This window comes from Sesamum indicum, linkage group LG8 (genome assembly GCF_000512975.1).
Source record: "Sesamum indicum cultivar Zhongzhi No. 13 linkage group LG8, S_indicum_v1.0, whole genome shotgun sequence".
NCBI classification, from domain to species: Eukaryota; Viridiplantae; Streptophyta; class Magnoliopsida; order Lamiales; family Pedaliaceae; genus Sesamum; species Sesamum indicum.
In genome coordinates, this window is record NC_026152.1 from 16,152,050 (window position 1) to 16,176,417 (window position 24,368).

The 24,368-nt window shown below is 33.7% G+C and overlaps 3 protein-coding genes and 1 non-coding gene across 13 annotated transcripts; 1 reads left to right on the forward strand and 3 right to left on the reverse strand.

The window, feature by feature from the left end:
* On the reverse strand, positions 636-4,872 carry LOC105168948 (chromodomain-helicase-DNA-binding protein 5-like). 10 transcript variants are annotated; one of them, XR_002287601.1, is made up of 4 exons: positions 4,761-4,855; positions 2,610-3,857; positions 1,528-2,502; positions 636-1,146 (listed from the first exon to the last, which is right to left on the reverse strand). XR_002287601.1 is itself a non-coding variant. In XM_020695966.1 (4 exons), exons 2-4 carry the CDS (start codon positions 3,855-3,857, stop codon positions 1,090-1,092), a joined length of 2,196 nt encoding a protein of 731 aa, XP_020551625.1. In that variant the 5' UTR covers positions 3,858-3,860; positions 4,761-4,872; the 3' UTR covers positions 636-1,089. The 10 variants fall into 10 exon arrangements, 9 of the variants coding, with proteins under 9 accessions (XP_020551625.1, XP_011087472.1, XP_020551626.1 ...); XM_020695966.1 differs by having other exon boundaries at positions 636-1,145; positions 1,611-2,502; positions 2,610-3,860; positions 4,761-4,872; XM_011089170.2 differs by having other exon boundaries at positions 1,611-2,502; positions 4,761-4,854.
* Positions 7,268-12,443, reverse strand: LOC105168949 (protein disulfide-isomerase like 2-1-like). The gene is made up of 11 exons (XM_011089179.2): positions 12,139-12,443; positions 11,674-11,758; positions 10,077-10,174; positions 9,848-9,903; positions 9,280-9,397; positions 9,082-9,109; positions 8,910-9,001; positions 8,572-8,728; positions 8,378-8,502; positions 8,157-8,256; positions 7,268-7,688 (listed from the first exon to the last, which is right to left on the reverse strand). The coding sequence occupies exons 1-11, from the start codon at positions 12,294-12,296 to the stop codon at positions 7,614-7,616; spliced, it is 1,092 nt and encodes a 363-aa protein (XP_011087481.1). The 5' UTR covers positions 12,297-12,443; the 3' UTR covers positions 7,268-7,613.
* Positions 14,345-14,416, reverse strand: TRNAP-CGG. Its single transcript has one exon. It is a non-coding gene; the product is annotated as a tRNA-Pro (tRNA).
* Positions 21,279-24,071, forward strand: LOC105168950. The gene is made up of 6 exons (XM_011089180.2): positions 21,279-21,501; positions 22,221-22,475; positions 22,586-22,759; positions 22,884-22,990; positions 23,072-23,346; positions 23,560-24,071. The coding sequence occupies exons 1-6, from the start codon at positions 21,364-21,366 to the stop codon at positions 23,970-23,972; spliced, it is 1,362 nt and encodes a 453-aa protein (XP_011087482.1). The 5' UTR covers positions 21,279-21,363; the 3' UTR covers positions 23,973-24,071.

Genomic DNA, 24,368 nt, shown 5'->3' on the forward strand with positions numbered 1-24,368 from the left:
CTTTTAGATCATATTTGGATTAATAAATTTAGAATTATGAATTTCAAATCCCAAGCTATAAATTTTTTGAATTTGTGTGGATAATTTTAAATTCAAAGTGTTTTGCATTATTCACCTCTAAATTTGAATTATATTTATCGAATAATAATGAATTTCAAATTCTTCTTATATAGAGTTATTTTGAAATCCTTTTTCAAATCCTCCCCTAAAATTCAAATCCGTCAATCTAAATATAGCCACCGACACCTTTTAAAATTAAGTTTAATTATACAAACACTACTAATCATTTACAAAATTACAAGCACAACCTTTAAAATTGAGTTGCTATTACAAATACACCTCCCATGTCAAAATTTCCTCTCTTCAAGTTTTACATAGATTACAAGAACCTCTCCTAAGTTTTGAAATCAAGATTACATCCATGAATGCTTTCATTTAATTAGACCCCTTTTGGGTAATGTTTATCGCAATAAAATTGATACAAACTAAACATTTGAAGGTACTTTAGCAACAAATAAAGCTAAAAATCCAAGTCAAATTTAAGTTGTTAGAACTATTTTTAGACATAACTGTGAATTTGTGGCATGAGCTCCATGCGTACTCCCATCACATGTATGTTAGTCAACATCTCAAAATTGGTGCGACAATGTGCTCGGATCAAATCCTATTAATGACATGAAGAAATACAGTTTACAAGGTTTCCTTAGATCACAATTGCTGAAAAATGCACAAACCCGATAAATAGCAAGGAAAAGAGCACCCTGCTCGTGTAAGAATCTATCAATAACAATGTCATCGACCAGCTAGTCTACGTTTGTTAGTCGTTTTTCTGTTTCCAACCAAATCAAGAAAATCCTAATCTAGCCAAAAAGGAGCTTCAAACCCGAGAAAGTTGACCGAGAGAATGCTTGATGCAGACCCGAGTTCCCTCCTTGCAAAGAGAGCCTGATTCATGAGGAACACAGGAACTCGAGTGTACATTATTTCCCTCAGTGCATGGCTGAGGAACTGATGGGAACAACACAAACATTCACCTGAAATTGGACATCCTTCCAATGGCTAATCTCTGTAAGTGGTAACAGTTGACCTTCAGCTAAAATTGTGTGTGTGTAACCGTCCTTGCAATGTCCTTGAAGGTACTGTAGCCTGTTTAAACATAGTTAAAAATTCCAAGTGAAGAAAAGGAAAAGACATGTAATTGAGAAGTATTCAAGCAATACACGTGGATAAGTAAAAAGTTCATGTGAAGACCTCAAAGACAAGCTGAGATTACAGTAGTGCTGCACCATGCTTGAAAATAAAAGATGTAAAAGCTCACCAGAAAAAACTTCTGAGTTTCCAAATTTCTTTTTGTGCAACACAAAACAGAGTAATCAAATAGACAGCAAGAACCCAGTCACCGTACTATAAGGCTTTGATTTTCAGGGCAAGGAGAGAATTGTCATCTATCCTATGGCTTTTATGTGGTAATAGCATGTCATATTGTTGAAAACATGCAGAGACGCAATCAAATGTAACTTGGCATACCCAACTCCAGGTTTCCAAACAAGCTGTCGAAATGACTTCTAACCATTGACTGCACTGTTCCTTTTATAGGAAAAGTAGCTCACCCTCTCTAAATTGATATGCTGATGTGCTAGCATCAGGCCCAGTATTTGATGGGCCACCGCAAGGATGGAGTTGTTGATGACCTAAACCCCCACTAATCCCTGCATTGATCCCAGCAAACTGATTTTGTGACAGTCCAGCAAAAGAGTGATCACTGGACGTAGAAGCTTGATTCCGAAGTGCATCGCCCCTCAAACTGCTTAATCTGGGAGAAAAGACTTCCCTATTATACAATGATGGCATGTTATAGTCAGGTAATCTTTGCTGGAGATGGATATTATCTGGTGCAGTCCTTGCTGGCATAACTGTGGTTTGAGTTGCTGCCACCATATCCCTACCAATCAGTGAACCAAAAAGATTGATACCTGATGCTGGGGCCATACCATCACTCCTGTCAGATTGTCGACTCCTATTATTAAGAAGCTGATGTATCTGACGCTGTATGCGTCGTCTTTCAAAAAGAGTAAATGCCCCAGACCCTGAAGCAGGTGAAGTAGCTTGAACCCCAAGAGAAGGTCTAGGTGATTGAGAGTGCCCAGTCACTTGAGTTAATGGGGTGTCAGGTACATATACCTCATTGAGATCAAAAGTTTCGCGAACAGCAGCAACAGGTGATGAACCGACAGACGAATTATTAATTCCTCCATGATCAGAGGTAGCGTTTAGAGCTTGAGCATTTGAGGAAGCAAGAGCTGTTGGCCTGCAGCCATCACAGTACCAATTTCCCTCTGGTACTTCTCGTCCTAGACCAACACAATAAGTATGTGCAGGTGAATCACAGAGATCACACAGAAGCATAAATGCATCATCCCCACCTTGCTGACACTCAGTACAAAGAACATTCTCATATGGATCAAGGTAGCCCCTGAGCTCTTCCTCAGATGGCTGATAAACCTGCCAATATTAAGTAATAATGAGATAAGTTGAGGTTAACAGACAACTGAACAAGTAACAGTTTTTTCTTGCTTGCATAGACTTAAAAGATGGTTTTGTCCCATTACCTGATCACGTTCGGGAACTGGAAAAACAGCATCCTTTAGATCCTGCCCATCATCTGCTCGGGCAGTTCTACTTATGGTTGCAAACCTTTGCTTGCAGAGCGGGCAGCGAGATTCCACCTTTGACCACTCCATGATGCAAGCAAAACAAAAGTAATGACTGCAACAATTCAAAACTCCTCTGACTGTTCTCTTCCCTTCTTCGGATAGACAAATTCCACAAACCTGCTTCCCTACCTCAATCTTCATGTCTATCATCTTTTGCTTGCCCTTTTTTCCTGGGCGTTTTGTTTTTGAAGGCAATGTTTCTTCCTCTTTGATCATCTTCAAAGAACTTGAACTCCTCAAACTGGGGTTCAACCTGCTGCAAAATTCAGTAGCCTCTCTAATCTGTTCTCTCTCTTCTTCAGATATGGTGTATTCATAATCAGATGATCCCGAGCTTACAAAATCTGAATCAGAATTCACATTTGGCTTCCTCCTCCTCCCCCAACCCCATCCCGTGGTCATTTTCTTTTTCCGTGGATTATGGTTCTCATCTCTGAACTCCTTAAAAAGATTAGATCTATTTTTTTTCTTCAAAACTCGTCTCTTACCCAGCTTCCTTCTGGTTCTCTTCAAAACCTCACCTGGACTAAACTCCTCATCATCTTCGTCATCAGAATCATCAAACTCACTCTCTTCCCTTTCCTCTCGATATGAAACTTTATCTTTATCTCTAGGATTCTCTTTACAAGAATCCCCACATATCCCTGTTTTCGAAACCCGGGATTTCTTTCTCTGCTTTTCATTAACAAATTCATCTTCTTCTTGTCTGGAGAAAATCTCAATATAATCATCTTCCTCTTCTTTGTATGATACCTTATTTTTCTTTCGCCGCTTAGCACCAGAAAGATAGTCATCGTCGTAATCCTCTTCTTCTTCTTCACTGTAAGCTACCTTTTTACTTTTTGGCTTCACAAGCCCATTTTTCTTTCTCCCTTGAAAACCTTTTCCCCTTCGAGACTTTCCAACCTTCTTAGCCTTCTTTTCTACCCACTCCTCTTCCTCTTCTTCTTCCTCCTCTAATTCCCCTAGACTCTCCTCTGATTCATCCTCAGCAAGAGAAGAACAATAGTCATCCTCCGACTCATCAAATTCCTCATCTTCATCCACCTTATAATCTTCATCTGACTCATCTGAACCTTTTTTCTCCAATCGGACCTTGTTCCTGGTCTTGCGTTTATTTCCAATTTTGCCTCCCCTTGCCATCTGCTGATGCACCAAACAGTTAGAAGAAATGATTTGAAATTAAACCATATAACAGAAGATCCGTGGCAATATACAGGATGCTACAGAAATGAACTAAAATCAAGCTAATAAAGATCCAGAATCCAGTTCATTTATTTCTATAATAAGATCCCACATTTATATCCAGATTACTAAAAAGTATACTTGTTCTTATTTCACCTTCCTCGTGGCAAAACAAGCAATACCAACGAGACATCTTGACAGCTGATTTCTGTTTTCAACTACTAGAACAGTTATCTATACACCATGAGCTGGAAAGAAGGTAATCCACCACAAACGGAAACATCAGTATTTCCGTCAATAACTAGTGTCTGAATTCATGTCAAACCAGTAAATCAAATAATCAAGATTCTGAAATTAAGCTCAAATCAGATACGCAATTCAGAATAAAAACACAAACTAAGCCCCCGAAACGTCCATCCCCAAGCTCCTTCTCTGCCAAAAAGAAAATTTTCCCAAACTTACCAAATCGATCTGATTTATCCCCGAACGACAATCCCCAAAGAAACCCTAGATCGAAATCAACTCAGAGTACTACAATTCTCACCCTTCAGTGATTTATTCAAATTCCAACCAAAATACAACCAATACTCAAATAGCATAACCATTTCCTTTCCTAAAGAAACGTGAGTGATAACGCAATCCCATCTTCTGATATCGATTTCATCTTAACAGACAGAGAGGAGAATAATTACCACCAAATTCGCAAAAATTGGTAGATATATCTTTGACAAAGACACAAAAAATCACACAAATTAAACAAATCAAAAAATTAAAAAAAAAAAAAAAGAGGGAGAGAGAGAGAGAAAGAGAGAGAAGACCGAGAGGAAAATTCCGAGTTGTAGAGAGAGAAAGAGAAGGTACCAGCGTGGGGAGAGAATGCTGAATTAAGCAAACAACGAATTTCTACAGAGTTACTGTGTTTGTATCTCTGTCTCTCTCTCTATATATATATATAAAAAGACGTTAAAACTAAATGGAGGTAAAAGTTAAATTTTGGAAGCAAAGAATTTATTAGTTTTGTTCCATACTGCAAAACCACTTCTTGGTTTTCTGCTATAATAATGCACACACTTAAAAGCATGGGGCCCTCTACTGTATTTGTCTTTGTATTCGTATTCGTATTCGTATACCTACTTAATTATTAGAAACAAGAACAATTTTCATTTGTATTTGATACTTAAATATTTTTCTCTTCAAAACCCAACCCTCCATACTTTCAATTGCATGTTTGTAGGAGATTTCGCTATAAATAGTGTAAAATTATAATTATTTATTTTAAAATTTGATATAATTATAAATATTTTTTTAAATGAAAAATAATTGTGTAGTTCATAGTTAGTCAAAAGAAAATTACTACTTTATGTTTGCTTAAATTTTTTGCAAAAAAATATTTGAAAAATATATAAAGATTGAGAGTGGAAAAAGTGAATAATCTATAAAGCATATTAATTCATAAAAAATATTTTTAAAATATATAAAATTATAATTTATAATAAAAAAACATTATAATAAAAAAACATTTTAGACTACTTTAATTTTTTAAATAACAAAATTTTAAAAAAGATAGCAGTAATTTATCCTTATAAACATATCAAAATTTAAATTTTTAGCAATGTGGGACAAAAGTCAACTACTAATCATTCCCAACACCTCATATACGAGTTGTGCTTTTTTCCATATGAGAGGGTTTTTGTTTTTATGATTTCTGAGTATGAATTTCATTATCTTTCACATGGAAGATTTGGTTAAAGATGTTGAAAATTAATTTGGTAAACGTAGGTTTTTATGAATTTTGATAAATGTTTTAAATGGATTTTATTTTTATTTTTTTAAAAAACTTGAAAAATTGACGCAATTGTGTGAGACATTCATTGAGTTTACATACTGTGTTTAAATTTTATCGTGTGTAAAAATCTCTTGAACCAATGCAACCATAAACTAAGTCGGGATTATGTCGAACTTAATAAGTTTGGAGACATCTTGTGAGGCGGGGAAAAAAAAGAAAAGAAAAGTATATACAGTATTTTTATAAAAAATGATGAATATTTGAAGTAGGTTCCCTTGAAGAAGTATGAAGCTACTTCCGGGGAATATATTTTACACCAAAGTAAATGATATATAGTATATTTGATTTCTCAAAATGAATGGAATCAAAATTTCAATATACCACTTGTGGCTTAAGGCTCTAGCTGGGACTTTATTAAAGACTACATATATATTATTAGGGGAAATATCAATTAATACATTAATTTTTATTTTTGTACAAATCGAATCTTGAAAAATAGCATGTTTCAGTATGTAATATGTGGTATAAAGAGTGATGAGGCGCAATCATAATTCGATTGTGTCCATTTTTATCTTTATACAATCAAAATCTTAAAAAATTATAAATTTAAATTTGCGATACTTTATATAATAATTGATAATGCGCGATGATGATCGAATTATGTGCAGCCAATCAAATAAGTGTCCAAACACCAAAATGAGGTACCCATTTGAATGAAAAGGTGATTGTTAAGTCGGTGACAAGTTTTTAACTTTTATAAAAGATACCCTTATTCTCCATGTTATTCTTTCATGTCATATTCTTTAGAAAAATCCCATCGTTGTTCTTGAACGACACATTGCTAAAGTCCCAGAGCTGGACGATTCTGTTTTAGAGATAAAAGAGTTATTAAACTTTTGTGTCGATATATTCCCTGCAATTTTAAAGCAAACATATCGAGTTGTGTAATTGGAAATGGGAACGCCACCCATACCCACCTATCCCTATTACCAATACAAGGAGAGAAACCGGAGAAGCTCCCGGTACCAATTTCAGAATACACTATTAAAAGATGTTATGTTACTTTAGAATACTGAATTCCCATCAGATTCTCCGTTGCAAATCTTATTCTATCTCCTACTCTAAATAAAACTGATTTTCATATATTTTATTTTAAAAAAAATTATACATGAAACGTATATATATTGAATTGAGTAAAAGATGAGATACCAATATAAAATTAATTCTGGATATAAGTTGGAAATTCTTGTAAAAGTACACGGAACATAGTTTGAAGAATCCTATACAGAATATGGCATAATTCATCGAACCAAAATACATTATTTTCCTCAATTAAACAATTATGAAGGAAAACTCATACTCTTTAAAAGATGTTTACTGTAACTTTTGATCTTTGTTACTATGTCGAGCATTAAAACAGCAAAGTTATGAATGAACCATTTTCCAGCGAGCAAAGATGGTTCCATAACTAAGAGAAGGTCAGACGGAGTAAATAATATAACTATTTCAGTATATTATTTCAGACTGGAAAACGTAAATAATCCTCGGAAGCAGTTTGTAAATGGATTTCTCAAGACAGGAATGAAACAGAAAGGAGATTGCTCAAATAACCATAAATCTAATCCTACAGCAACTCTCAACATTTTCTTTGGTCATTTGATAAAAAGAAGTTATCATACTGAGATCCGTAAGTCTAATAATGCTATTACATTATTGCCGCTACTGAAAACAAAGACTTGTTATGTGGTAACACGGAACAATTAACTTACCCTCGCTCTTCTGATTGAACTTCAGATGGTACGACAACGTGAAACAGAAGTGAACTGGGAGCAAGAACCTCACAACAAGGGGTAAACGCCAGGAATAAGGATCCCTAGAATGGCACAGATGTGCTACGTGTTACCACAAGCATTAATAGCTGCACTTCCTCACTGATCCGCAGCAAAGGTAGATAGGATATTCTTCTTCAGTGTGAACTCATCAGCCTTTGCCGTGCTAATTGACTGCATCAATGAAAATAGCAAAATATGTTACAGTTTTTCTTGTAGACTTTAGTTCTTCGAGAACAACAATCATCTAGGTTCATATCTCGATCAAAAGACGTGGTTTTAGATACTAATCAGAAAACCATTGAGTACATCGAAAACGTTGATAAATTAATACTGATACTTGAAAGACATAGATCCATGTAGAAACGAATTGATATAACTCTCATATGACATGCTCGCGTTCTGCAGGGGAGTATATTAGCCAAATAATCTAAGAAATATATTGAAGCTAAAGGTTTCAATAAAGTACAAAGACTACAGGAAAATGTTTCTGTAGTTCACTTTTATTTACCAAGATTATTAACGACATATTAAGGGAGAGTGAACTAAATAAATGAAAATTTATCAGTTGTAGATGAGGGAGAAAATTGTATTTTGATTTCCGGAAGTAGCAAAAATTCAGAAGAGCCATTAAGTATTTACCTTGGCAAGAATGCGTTCCAACCGCAGAACTTCGTTCTTAGCATAATCAGAACCTTTATCCAAGCAGCTCTTAGCAGCTTTTACATAGATTTTCCCGTATCTAAAGCAAATGAAAATAAGAATCATGAGGAAGGCTGACTTAATGATTTTTACAATTTAATCAAGAGGGAAGTAATACTATAACATGATAATGAACATGGAAGTATGATAAGCCTTTTTACCTTGCAGCAGAACCCTCCAGCTTATTAGCTTCCTCCTCCAACTTCTTGAAAACAGCTTTTTTCTCCTCATTTGTTGCACTTAAAAATTCCTTAACTACGGTATCGAGGGCCTCAACAATACCAGCCTAGGGGAAGAAAAGGCATGAATTACAAACAAGTACTAGAGAAGAGGAACTCAGTTATTTGCTACAAACCTTGGAAGTCAATTGTCCCTTTGCATCCCTGCTAGTTCCACACTTCTCATTGATGAAGGTAACAAAGTCATCTAAATCTCTGCCGCCATCATAATCTTCACCAGCCTTATTGTTCTTTGGGAAGAATTTCAGTGTAGGAAAACCACTCACACCATACCTGCTCAGGAGAGACACTCATCAGGTAACCATGCCTTAATTTTCCTTTTCTAGTTTATAAAAAAGAATCGAAACCAATCTAGATTTGAACTGCTCAGTTAAAAGGACCAAACCAGGAGAATAGAATCAAAAGCTAATCCAGCATGAAATCTAGAGTCAGAATAAACTATTAAAGCACTTACTTCTCCCCAAGATCTCTGTACTTGTCAGCATCAACATTTGCAATGACCACATCTTCCTCCTGCTTGAATGCTGTGGCAACTTTTTCATAAGTCTACAAGTAGAAAGGAGATGAAGTTAGGTATTTTAAATCATTTCCCCAATAGTCATGATGAGCCAATAATGCAAACTTACAGGAGCAAGATTCTTGCAGTGACCACACCTGGATCAAATAAAGCATCAACACAAGACGCAAATAATATTTAGTGACACACTCCACAAAATAGCTACCATAGTAGACTGCATGAAGCTACTGTGAAAATCTAAAGTTTCATGATTACTTCATTCAAACTTGAATTATAGGAAGACTGAAATTTCTACATGTGCTCTTACCAGGGTGCGTAAAACTCAACCAGGACATCTTTTTTCTCATCAAGTGCAATCTCATCAAAGTTTTCGGGAGTCAGAACCACCACATTTGAAGGGATTGCAGCTATCTTCACATTTGTCCCTAAATAGAAAATAGCATTTGAGAGGGGTACAGCGTGAAAGCACCATTCAGATAGGGTTCTAAACAAAATCAAGAATTGAGACTAGAGAACACAGCAACAATAGACCAATGGCCATAGGCATGAAAGTTGCATTTCCCTTCACTAGCCAAGTGAACGTTTTTTTTTTTTTTTACTGAAAAAGAAAAGGGATCCAAATATGATAGGCATGCAGCTTCAACCATTTGACAAGTATCTCACTTAACTTCAACTGCATATTTGTAAAAGAATGTAAATTTTCTTTGCAGGTGAAAGAAAAAAAAATTGCAATAGTCCATGTAAATTCTTTTTCTCTTGATGCAGGAAAGACAACAGTAAACACTACTCAGAACAGTAACATATTCAAATGTCATTTAACAAGCAACCGGTTAACCATGAATGATAGAATATGCTGGAAAACAAAAAAGTTTTACCTCCTTCATTATTTACATATTCAGCAATGGCTTCTGCAGTTCGTGCACCTTCATACCTAATAAATGAATTTATGTGGATTATGCTTTTAGGAAGACTTTGCATGATTTGAATCAGGAAAAAACAATCTATTGGTATCTTAATCTTCAACTATTGATGCAGAAAAAGAGAAAGAAAGGGATGTTAGATGAGAATCATGAGATACAACTTCTATACATTAGTTCAACTTACTTCTTGGGCTCCAGAGACCCCTTGGGAAACCATTGGATGGTAGGATACCCAGAAACCCCATATTTGCTGCAGAGGCTTTTGTGCTCATCACAATCAACCTACAATTACAATAGAAAGGTTTATTAAACATGTGCACCTCTAGTTCATTATTCCGTTACCTAAAGTAAATAAAAAATTGCCTCATCATGCTGTTAGAGCATAAAATAAATCTCACTATTCCGTTACCTAAAGTAAATAAAAAACTGCCTCATCATGCTGTTAGAGCATACAATAAATCCACACGTTCAACATCACTACAAAATCAAAGGCATACGAAAACCTATATGGTGGCCTGTAACCTGATCCTCAAATGAGATTAATTCACAGTTCGAAAACTAAACTAAAATTCTGTGCAGCAACTTCTAAACGCATAACCAAAAGATGGATGGAGCGAAATAACAGGTCTAGATAGACCGGAAGGGAAGAAAGATAGAAAGCTCATCATTCAACTATGTTATATGTGAAGAAAATGATCATTGTGAGCCCACATCATTTTAAGTGGTGCAACAAGCAAAAAAACCATACAGCAATTATTATAACATTTTCACAAATAGGACATAACAAAACAGAGACCCTGTGTGCTTTATTAACACTAGACTTATAACAATGTAAAAACTGGCTTGTATAATAACAAAGCACTTGTTTTCTGAGGCCTCTTTGGTTTTTATTGTGTATTTTGGTTGACTAATTAAAATAGTTAACTAGCTGAATCGGATGAGTTCAAAGAAAATTCATCCACCAAAAAGCTTGTTAATGTAATCACATTTTGAAATTCTGACCTAAAAAATATGCATAGTCCAAATACATTAGCACACATAAAAATATTTGCTTTTCAGATCTGTTTCCACAATAAATTTCAGATGTGCAAGTATGAAAAATTTTCAGAACTACTTCAACCAAATAGCCAAACAGTTCTGAAATTTAAAGTGGAACTGAACAAGCAGGTCCAAAGACCACTATCCACTGACTTTAGAACAGAATCTTTCATTAGTCTGCATCAAGTAAAATATAAATGTTGTGCAATATCAAAATGCAGACAACAATCATATGAATTCATACGAAGTCCCAGTTAAAATTATTATCTTTGAACAGAATGTATCAAAATCTTAAGCAGCACTCAATTAATTTATGTCATTTTACCATGAGATGACCGATATATACATAAATAAGGTTTATACGTTAACAATGAATTCGACTATTTGTATTTAACTAGAGTAACATGTAAGCAATAGAACAGACTATATTTACGTAGAGAATTTTTTTGTCAACACTGTACATACATATAGGTATGCATATGTGATAGAATGCTATTGCAGGGCCAACTCACAGGTACCATGCATTTCCACAAATGAAGTTTACTATTTATTTACTTTCTCAGCAGAGAATACAAATGCTCCATATAGGATATTTAGTTTCAGTCGTTTGTAGAACAAGAAATTTTTTATGGACTGTGAACGTAATCACATATGGGAATTGAGTTTAAGATTGGTAATCAAGTTGCAGTAGCAGGCCCTAATCAAACATGTAAGAACATTCTTGGAATCGAAATAGGGCCAACCTTTCCAATCAAAACTGATTTTGCCTTCTTAAAACTCGCACCAAGCTTTTCATACTCTGGAGCAAGCTTTTTACAGTGCCCACACCTGTAAAACAACACCGCTTCTTAAACTAAAACCCAGAACACTTTCTCAAATCATACTGTATACAGATGACTTACTTCAAAACTCAAATCTCAACTCGCAATGACTTCACATAGTTCAGAAATTGCAGACAAAACCAAAAAGAAAAGTCGTCCACTTCTAATAAAGTAAAATCCAAATTACACTTCTTTAAGTAAGACCATTCCATCAATACTCTCAAAAACAGGTCAAACAAAAACTATAAACATCAAATTAGATCCAGATCAGTAAACTCCAGCTCCAAATTCACAGATCTACCACTATCATACACAAAAATAACCGCAAACATAAAAATAGGGATCGAAATGACTAAAAACTGATAATCGACTCAAAATATCCCATACCACGGAGCATAAAATTCAACGAGAGCTCCTCGATCTTGACCGACTTCTTTCTCGAAGTTGTCTTCGGTCAAAACCACGACGTCATCCGCAAAAGCCGACGCGAACAACAAAACCACCAAAGCGCCGAATACCAACCAGAAACTTTGCAATCTCGACATTTTCGCACTCCTAAAACCTCTGGTAATGAAATGCTATGTTACTACACAAGCTTGATATTTATATTGACAGGTCTTGGACTTCTTTTTTCGCTTTATTTGTTTTATTTTTTTGGTTACATTTTCTATGTCTTTGGTATGTTTTCGTAATCTGAAAGCAAAATGCCGCACCTGCCAAAGTCTCTTTTTGTATCTGCTACCCAACATCTCAAACTTTATGAATGTATCTGTCTATTTATTAAACATGACAATAGAATACTAATTCATTGCTTCTTTTGGTGTGAGGTTTTATTATTTTATAGATTTATTTTGAATTATTATGGACTGTGTTTTATCGATGATTCATTTTCCTACATTAGTAAGATGAAATATTTGATTGTAATTTTTAGGTCTATAAATATGTTACTTTATTTTGTATTGGGCTAAGACGAAATAAAATAAAACAGTTTTCACTCAATTCTAGTTTTTATATTGCTTTTATTTTTATAAGTTTGCAATATGATATAAGCACGAAAACTCTATAATTTCGAGACAAGCAATATCTAATCATAAGCTATTTTTTGTTGTAAAATTGGTTTTTGCAAATTTCATTTTGTGCCTCTCGACATTATGAGAAAGTATTAGATACTAGAGTATTTTGGAGACACAATCAAAGAACAAAACAAATCGTCCAACCAAAATATTGCTAGAATTATGATACTTAATTCATTATTCTACAAATAAATATAATTTAAAAAAATATATTTAAACTAAATAACATTTCAAATTTAGTTAATCATATAAAATTATAACCTATCATCAAATTACAAGCTCATATATATTTTTTTTCTTTTTGTGATAAAGTGTAATAGAGGCCAAAAAAAGGTATTTTTATCATCATATTCGCATAATTGGCGTATGTAATGAGTGTCATTTGTTATTTGCAACAACACAGGAGATTTTTTACCTATTTCAGCATGTAAAGGGAGCTTTGAATTAATTTTGCAGAGCACAAAGGTTTTACATCATTTGAGATTAAGACAGTAAATCCTTATAAATAATCAAATTCACATATTCAAGAAAATTGTAGAATTCCATTCGAGATTATTGCATGCAGTTTAACAAAGGACCAGTTACCAAATGATGTTGGAAATATTGAGTGAGGCTCATATATACATTAATGGGCTCCAAGCCCAATTGAGAGGTTGAGGGACAGTCCAATGGGCATGACCCGTCTGGCCTCATTGCCTGCAGAGAAGGTCGGATTAGAACTTAGAACTCCATCTGGACTATGGAATTAACAAGAATTTCAGAAATTCTTTGTACGCTATAATTATCCAAACAAGGTCCATGATTTTGTAACCAATAATTTTAAATCCATCATTCAAAATAATAATATGAAATTGTTTGGATAACATTATAATGCATATAATTCGTAGTCATACCAATTTCATTTAAATTATATTCTATGAAGTACTGATGAATTTTAAGTTCTCTTCATATAGAGTTATTTAAAATCCTTTTTTTCATACTCTTTGGTACGATTTAATCTATCCGGACATTATAGATTTTTTTTTTCTTTATGAACTAACATGTTATTATTATTATTTATTGGGTATACATTCTACAATTCTTTAGTTTTTTTTTAATGAATTTTGTTGTTATTAATCTATACCTTATTATTAAGGTAGTACCCTTTTGGTATCTTTTTTTAATTTGCTAATTTATATATATTTTAACATTTACTTTAGTTAATTAATTTATTAACTTCCCACTCTTTGAACTCCAATATGCCCACTCTTCTCGACTTCCATTAAATTTAATTTCTGATAATTTTTTTTTCTAATTTCAATATTTTTAACTTATTCAATTAAAATATACTTTAAAAATAAAATTAGTTTATTATAATTTTGATTTAATTATTCAGGCTAGTAAGAATAACTAAAGGGTGCTCCAAAATCAGCAAACATCAAACTTATGTAAGAGTATAATATTCAGATGAGCAATTTGTTAACGAAAATCCCTACTTTTCCATATAAATGTGAGTTAATAATAAAGAAAATATAAAAAATGGGGTGTTGCGAGAATCGAACTCGCGACCTCTCGCACCCGAAGCGAGAATCATACCACTAGACCAAACACCCGAATTGTGAGATGTTGTACTAATAAAAGAAATTAAGTCGGTTAATCACAAATACCTTTTCCCTAATTTTAGTCCTCTTACTAGTTTTTCGCAATAATTACAACCAAAATTGAGTGCGAAATTAACCAAAATGCTGAATCATTCCACCTCTCTCCGATATTCTCCACTAATAAATACACTTAATTAATTAATAATATATTAATCTATTAGTTAAAATTCAAATCCCACGAACGAATTCTAACTTCATGATTTTTTCAGAATTAATTTGTTCAGAAGGAAACAATATTAAGAACCTTGGTCATATGGTAACCCTGCGTACCTTTGCAAGATAACACACTATATGGGTTGCTGTGGTTTGTAAGATTTAATTTTGAGACCATGCTTACTTTGTTTGATTAGCCGCATAAACAAAATAGTATAAGATAATGTGGTATTTATTTGAAGTGATGGAAGCCCGTTCCCATGACACAAGCCCAAATTTATTTACTATAGAAGCTTCATAATTCAATCCTCCAAAGGTGGTGGGTTTGAGTGATCGGGCCCTTTATGTTAATCTCTCACTTGCAAGCAAACGAGGAACATTACTGTCATTTATGATTTAATATAAGTTTATTATATCAAGTAAACATCTTATTAATTTTTAATCGTAAAATATAGATAAATGATAATAATTAATCTCTATTTTTTTATTATTTATTTAATTAAAAATAATTTTATCACCCATCTCATCCAACACTAAAATTGACATGGCCTGAAGTGACTATGTCGGCTGGGCGGTTAAGTGGGGTTGGTCTCCTCAATCATCACTCGCCTTTTTCTTAGGACAACAAAGTCGAAAATCATCACTAACTGCAAACCTTCTCATGAACCCTCCAAAAATTGGATTACGACTCTTCTATGCATCTTTCTCATTCTCTGGCCCTCCACAACCTCATGCGTAATCTTTGCAAACTTGCGTGATCTTTTCAACTGTTCCATGTGTACTTTACTTCAATTAATTGTTCAAAGTTTATTTGAATGTCATTTGTTAAACATAATAAATATGTAAATTATATTTAACTCGTGACCACGTCCGACGAGACTTACGGGATTAAATCCACTTTTTTGTTAAAAATTCTGCACGTGATCTTTTCCATTAACGAAATCTGGTCAAATGACTAAAAGTAAAAATGTACTGACCCTAAATGGAACGGATAATGTAATTTTTTGTAATCTTAAAATTAAATTTTTTCCCAAATTTCTTTCAAACGAGATGTATTAATGTGAACATTTTATTTGATAATTTCATATTTAATTTGAGACCCGTAAATAATATTGATGTTGTTGCACGAGTGCGCAAACAAATAATTAACCTCGATATAAAATTTTTAAAAAGTGGATGCAATTTGATAACGTATAAAATCTAGAAGGATGACGAGTGATCAACTGCTCATAAGCACGCTTTAAGTTGATTTAGGACAAAAAGAGAAGATCTAAAGTGAGGTGATTAGGAGTGATTAAAATGATGGCAACTTGATTATGAGTTTGAATAAACATAGAAACAATTACAAGGTAAAGACAACCTTCATCCCCCCGAAAGTGGATCCTATCTGCAAGAATCTTATTCCTATTAATCCACTCTTTTTTGTATGCCTAAAATACCATATATTTGATGATAAATGAAGAGGCCCACTAAGATTTGATGAATGCATTCTTTCCTTAATCACTTGAAGATTTTTAGTTCTTCTTATCATATAAAATAATAATACATGCATGACCAGTTGCAATTTGATTATATATGTGGTGCTCTTGAAATGAGGGTTCTTTAGGAATGGTCCAGAATTAATAAAGTGATTTATGTGTGTGTTTAGTATTTATATTACTATAACTTCAACTAAATAGGGTAGATTATACCGTATTTCTTTATGTTTACCCTAATAACAAATACATCATTGTTGCAGTGTCTTCCAGAGATGAACATAAATACAAAAATTATCGTCAATTTTCTAACAAGAAAAATTGAATGGCTATCTTTATAAAAGACAAAGAAATTAAATTTTTAGTGAAAAATATCAAGAATTGACACTCTAACATAGACTATCAGGCTATCATTCTTGTTCCTTCATACATACATACTTTCTCTCTGTCTCTCTCTCACACGCACACACATGCACATACACACACGCATGCGCACAAACATTAGTTCACTCAGGTTTAGGCCAATATCATCATCGATCCGCAGTCTTAATGGTCATTTTCAATCTCTGCATCACCTCAATGTCGTCTATTCAGCTCACTTATGTCTCTTTCTTCTCTATTAGTTCAGTCTTATCTCTGCCGCTTTTTTATTAGACTATCATCGTCAAAGATCGTGTTAAACATGTATCTGATCACCAGTCAAAATCTAATTGAATAAAGTTACATGTGAGACATAATGAACCTCAAGTTAGGATAATTACAATTTTTACAACGATCAGAGTAAATTAACCACATTCGTTCATACCCAACTTAAAAATTATAACAAATGCATTTATTTAATATAAAAAATAATTTATTTTCTTGCAATAAAAGTGTAAACTATATATAGTTTCACAATGTAATGGTGTTTGTTTAATTAAAGAAAAAAGACATGTGAATCCTTTAATAATAGTATAAATAAAATGGTGGCTTTGATATAGCTAGGAGAGGTTCATGATTGCTTTAATGATGATGTGAGAAAGAATTTTTAGTGGAGGGAATCATCACCATCACCATGATCATCATCATCATCATGATTAAAAGTAAGAGGATCCATGTGAGATCAATTCCAGGTGATGACTAGATTTCCAATTATTACTATTATATTAGATTACAATTTATATATGTAAGGCACTGTGCATTTCTGACTTGCACTGGATAAAACTTGGGACTAAAACACCAGCCTTTCCGGGCCCCACAAAGATTGTGTGATTTACTATATTTGCTTGATCACAAATGACAATGATTTTTGAGAGATGGGAGCAACCCCACCCCAACTCCCCATTTTAGAGGTGTGAAAAACGCCTTATAGAGTATACACAAAAAGGTATATTTATATTTTAAATGAAACGTGGATATACTATTCACAATTTTTTGATAATTTTATTTTAATTCAAGTTAGTTTTGAATTGTTATAATTCTAGAGGCCGTCTCTAAATGGGAATAAATAACTTTGGTAACTTTATATTAATGTCAATTTCATTTTTTTTTTGGATAAATTTATTTTTTTTTCTTTTAATAAAATTTGAAGGCTCGAAAATAGTAAGAATCGAATTTATTCAAAATAAATTCTGACGTTGATGGTTTTCCCCCCTTAGAAATTAGTATGAGATGAACATACAATTACCGGCTAAATTCCACCGCAAAGTGATTCGAGATGATAATATATAAATCTTGCATATTTTGAGTGGCAAAGGGTAACAAAAAATAGGCTCCCATATATTTTATAAAATATTTTAAGAAGTTTATAGGCTCACCTAAACAATCAACTCGAACGAATCTAAAACCAAAGAATTTGCCCTGCACTTATGGCAACCGCATCGATCAGTTAAGAGGTCCCGATATCCAAACTTAAGTACATAAAAACGAACGGTTTCTAATCTAAATCAGGTCTCGTCGAACTTGAACCAATTACATAGTATGTGTAATATATTTACATTGTGATTGGTTTATAGTTTTAAAAAAAATAACTATTTACATAATATGTATGTTGCACTTGTTCAATAATTAATTTTTTTCGATTAAATTGAATTTGAGTAAAAAAAATTCCATTATGACATGTGTGAATTTTAAGAGTTTTGAAAATACTTGGGCGATAGGTTGGATAAGGTTGTTGATGAGAGGGAAACATGTCTGATGTTGGGTAAATGGATTATAATATATACATATTCTGACGTAATTAGGACATGGAAGGGGGGCCAGCATCCTTGTCACACTCGCACCAACCCGAAGGATGTAAGAATCAAGAACGCCTACCTTCTGAAACAATATATTCATTTCACAACCAATCATATGTATATCCCTATCACAATATTTCATCATTGGTCAAAGAAGATTGTGAGTTTTCATTGTTTGGATAATATGAACTACATCATCCCTATTATTCTATTTTAGAGTACATCATGCATTCCTTTTGCGCATGCAACCGCACACGCCCTTACCTTAGAGCCCAGTCTTTATCCCTTTCCCATTTCAAGATTTGGCATCCAATACCACTTTCTTTGGACATATATGGTCTCACGTGTTGCAATCTTTTTATGGTTTTATATATTTCTAGGTTTAGATATTGGGAAATTTATGTCCATCCCATAAAAATAAGTTTAGTTACATATATATATATATATATATTTTATAAAATTATAAGTATTTGTGTCAACACCCCATTAGAGGAGAGAAGGTACTTAATGTTATAAATACTCAAAATATTATAACATCTTAAGCGAAAATATAAAATCGTAACTTTGTTAATAATTTTTAGAGTAAATTATATTTTACCATTCGAACTGTACTCGTTTTTACACTTTGATATTAACTTTTTTTTATATCAACTTACCATATCAACTTTGTGAAATTTGCACTCTACCATATATGATTGTTATTTAGTTGAAAAAACATCACATGCTGTGCACATGTAAAAAAATATCACATCACATAAACCTTAAATATATATCATATGTGCATTGCATGTGATGTTTTTTCAACCAAAACTTGATTGAAAACAGTTATAAATGAAAAAATTTAATTTTGTAAAGTTGAGATGGTAAATAAATATAAAAAAAAGTTTAAATACCAAAATATAAAAACGACACGACGAATACAATTAAGCCTAATTCTTAAAAATAAAAAAATTAAGTATGAACAAGAAGAAAATTACTTCTTTCTTTTATAAAGTTGGTTAGTAACAACTCCAAGCCGCCTTTTTAAAAAAGAAAAATCAAAAAATTGAAATTCTTAGTAAAACTCAAGACTTGGCACTTGCGTATCTTTGCACAAGTTTCAGAAAAACATTATTTTTATAAATATTTTATAACATAAAAATAATGAAGCCCGTATTCCACAAGTCAAATATTGGTTTTCCTTCGGAATTAATTAATTGACATCATATTAATTATGAAAGTCGCACGCACGAGTGAAAAATAAATCATTAAATCATTGACTGTAATATATATATAATTGAATATACGAATGATATATCAGCAGAAAATGAAGAGGATGCTTGTGCTAATAACACAACCATGCAACAGCCGCCGCCGCCGGCCGCCACCTTAACACCGCTGTATATATATATTTTTAAAAAAAATAGTAATTACAATTTACATCAACATCTCAATAAATTAAATAATATATTAGGTCGATCAATATATGAATGTGGTTGTGAACAATAAATAAATTACAAACGCTCATATTTGGTGGAGATATAACCACACATTCGATAAGTCGAACTTATTCATGAAAACTCAACCTTAATTATTGAATTAAGACATCATTAATAAACTATTGCATATTCATAGATTTATAATTATGAAACATTGACCGTAATGTACTTGTATATATATATATATATGTAGGAATCTCTAATTATAAGACAAGAAATTCTTCAGTGCATATGAAGTTTGTCCAAGTCTAGAATTCTCTATTGTGGTATATATGAGAATAGGATAAATACCTTGATATCATATAAGGTTGAGTTTAATTACATAAATACTCTATATATTTTACAAATTTATTGCAAGTGCATCCCTTAAGGGAGCCGGGTCTACCCGTAAAATGATTTTACTGAGGGTAGGGAGTAGTTGTGTAATTAATTAAATATAACTTTAGGGTGTATTAGTATAATTTACGTTGTTATGACTATTATTGTTATTTTAAAAAGAAACCCCAAAATAATAGTTATATAGTTTAAAATCATGATAAATATTTTGATTATAGTTAAATATTATAATACATATTTTGATCGTTACTAAGACCGTGGTGAAGGAAATAAATAGACAAGAATTAAAGAAAAATACAATTGAAATTGTGGAAGGAAAAATAATAAATCCACGTCAACTAATGACAAAAATTGGAAGATCAGTGGAGATCCACAAAAAGCAACTAGAGATAAAAGTTTTCTTGTCTGTATCTCTGTGTGAATTTAAACTAAAATTTGTGGGGTTTAATTTAAGTTTTGGAATTTCAAATGTTGTGTAATTAATATGCAACAATAACCAGAAATTATCAACTTCAAATAGAAACAAGAAAATTTAAAAATGAAATGGCATCTTCAATAATTACTATAATTTACAACATACTTGAGAATTAATCACTTAAAATACGACATACTATAATATGTAAAATAAATGACATAATTTTAGTACTCGTGTCGACGTGAATATATTAAATAAAGTAAAAGATACAATAAAATTTGAAATAAAAAAATTGAATACAAACATTTCTTGTCATCTCCCTCACTCATTTACTCAAAAATCTCCAACATTTCAACTAAAAAATCCACATAATTTAAGGTGAGTTGTGAAGGAAAAAAACAATAAAAATTGCATTTATGACCACATAAACTCCATTTTGCCCATCTCAGTATTGGTACACAAAACATAAATTCCAGTTGAAGTTACATACACACTTACAACCTAAGTAAACAAAAAGAAATCCACCTTTCAAACATCTAAATCTGCATCTCTCATAGAAAAAAAAAAAAAAAACAAAAAACAAGCAGTTGTTTAAGATTCTTGTGATCGCGTCAGGTCAACCACACGCCCTTTATTCTCTGCTTTCTTGATTTCTCCTTCTCTGTTTTCTGCTTTCTTTCTACGTTTTTAATTTCTGCAAGGCCTCATTCACACCGTATATATATGCGAGGATGTGTTTGTGTTTGTGTATGCATTTGCGATGAGAGAGAGGGATATGTAGAGAGAAGCTGAAGGAAAGAGAGAGAAAGCCTAGAGAGATATCATCATGAGTGAGAGTGATGATGAAAGCGTGTTTTGGGGTGAGACAGAAGCGGCATGTTTCGGGTCTCAGGATTTTCGGAGCAATCACGGTTACGGCTCCAAGAAGATTAGATTTTCTCCCGAGTTTGATGATCACCTGCAGGTTCTTTCTTTCTCCTCATCCCTCCTCCAAAATTCTTGCTCGAATTAAGTTTGGTCGAACCAAATCAATCACAAGACAAATATATTATATTTGTCGCATGATTGATTCAAATTCGACCGAGTCGGGTCCGGGTCATCAGCGATCTTTTTGCATGCTTTGCATGTTGAATCTTTCTCAGAGTTTTGTGTTTGTTTTTTCAGTATTTTGAATTAGTCCTAGCTAGCTTCCATGGATGTTTGCTCATCGTCTCCCTCTTCTGGGAGTTGGCAGGGTTGATAAACCCTGCCATTTTCGTCTGTTAATGCTTATCATCTCATCTCGTCTCACTAGGAAAAAAGGACATGAGATAGGTCTAGATGAGGTGGAAATAATTTAAGAGAACGAGAAGTAATGATTATAGTTGACGAGACATATTTCTCTTTTGCAAAAGTGAAATGTGTTTCAAATATGTTTCGGGAATCTTCTGACAAACAAACATACATCTAGGCAAAAGTAATTTCACGAGACGAGATGAAATGAAAATTTTCTCACAAGCAAGCACGCGCCGTTTTTCTTGTCATAGAATTGTTCCCATGGGGGATGCATTTCATCAAAGTTAACTAAACTTTACTTCTTGATACCCTTTTCTTAATCAGTAGAGCAATTGATATCTTGTATGTGAATCAATTTCATCTGTGTCATTTGGACTTCATTCTCATCCAAGTATTAGAGTTTTGCAGGAAGGAGATGCGGATAGTTCTGCGCAGTCGAGCCCTCTTGGCTTGACACTCAGGAAAACACCATCTTTCCTCAACTTAGTGCAGAGGTGTTTGTCTAAGGGGAAACAGCCGGATTTCTCGTCCCGCAACAATCACGTCTCCCGCCATGATCATAAGCCTAGAAGAAAAACAGATGATTCGGGATCTCAACCTATGTCTGAGAAATTGAAGGCTTCCAATTTTCCTGCTACTTTCATAAAAATCGGAACTTGGCAGGTAAAAGAAAAATGGTTCTTCTCTTGCGACGAAGCTTGACTAGTTAGGATGAATCTGGAGTTAGAGAGAGATGTTGTTCCTAACTACCCTTATACTTGAAATGTGGGCAGAGGATGACAAGGCATGAAGGAGATTTGGTTGCAAAATTGTACTACGCCAAACGCAAACTGGTGTGGGAGGTCTTGGATGGAGCATTGAAGAGCAAGATCGAAATACAATGGTCTGATATTATTGCGATTAGGGCCGTCACACATGAGAATGAGACGGGAACGTTGGAGATTGAGGTTAGTTTCGTGAATTTCTCTTCACTTTCGCTTTAAACTATGGTAATTAGTCGTAACAAAAGATCATGTTTCCTCCAGTTTTTCTCAAAATGGATACCTGATTAGTACAATACATATTGTGCAGCTGAATCAACCACCATTGTTCTACCGAGAAACCAATCCTCAACCAAGAAAGCACACCCTCTGGCAACAGGCATCTGATTTCACAGGAGGCCAAGCTCCCATTTGGAGGTAATATTCTTGATCATTTCTTCTGTTTATTCTATACTTGTGTATGCCCTTGCTCTTTTCATTTGTTGCCATCTTCACCAGGAGACACTATGTGAGCTTCCCACCAGGAATCCTCGATAAACACTACGAGAAGCTTTTGCAATGCGACCAACGACTGTTTGCCTTGAGTCGGAAACCATTCCCAAGCCACGAGTCTCCTTATTTTGACCCAACTATGTTTGCAATTTCAGAACTCTCCCTTAGTTTCAATGGATATGGATCGGGATATCTGCCAGGGATTCAGTATCCCTACCAGACTTATCCCACAACGGCAAGGGGAGCTCCCGTCAGACCAACTCCAAATTCGACAATATCAGGTACTAGACCAATAAGTGTGGCAGTATCATAATTCATAACTTTTCATTCTGTGATTTGGATTAATTACGAAAAGATCCATTGATTGTAAAATATTACATCAGACACCGTCTATGGGGTGAAATGTAATTTTTCAAAATTCAGGGATTCAGTGCAATTATCCAATTTTAATTATTGTTGTGTGCCCGTGTCTTTCTTCAAATATTGTGTTACAGTTATGGACTTGCCTTATAGAAACGAGGGAGGAATCAACAATCAAAATTACCAAGGGCGATTGCATATCACCTCGACAATGCTAGGCAACCAAGTCCTCCGTCCCCACAATTATCCGCCAAGTGTGGGAGTGTTGAACGACATCGAGAACCATTTGTTGGGGGAATCTCAAGTTGTGTCCTCGGATGAGGGTGCATTCCATGCAAACGTGGAGACGATGTCTTCATTGCTGGAATCAACGGGGAATAACCCTATCTACAATGCCGGTCGTGGTGGTGGTGCTGATCCGACGATGCAGCCTGTCAACTGGCCGCCTCCTCAGGGCTCTAGTCACAGCATGCACACAATGGATAACTCAATGCCTCCATTCATGTTTCCCTGTAATCCAACCCATGGAGAATTTTTTAACCTCTGATGTAGACGTAGAAAATTGTGAACCTGAAATCCTGCATTAAGGATGAAACAAATGTGGGATTCGTGGCCGAGTTTTGTTTTTGAGGTAGTTGTGTTTGAAGGCGCGTTTTTTGTTTTAGGACAAAATATGCCTTTGCTTTGAGAAAAAAAAATACATTCTTCAATTAATTCTGTATATATGTCCAGTTATTCTTTTTTCCATTTTATTGCATTATCATCAACATTTCTTCACTGGAAAAATTACAATTTACCCAAACATGATATGAGAAATAAATAAAAAACATCTTGGAAAAATAAAATAGAAAATTATTTCTTGTGTTTTGAAAAATGAAGCAGACCCCTTTCTAAACCATTGATAGGGGGATAATTTGCTTTATTTTTTGAAATATATGGAGTA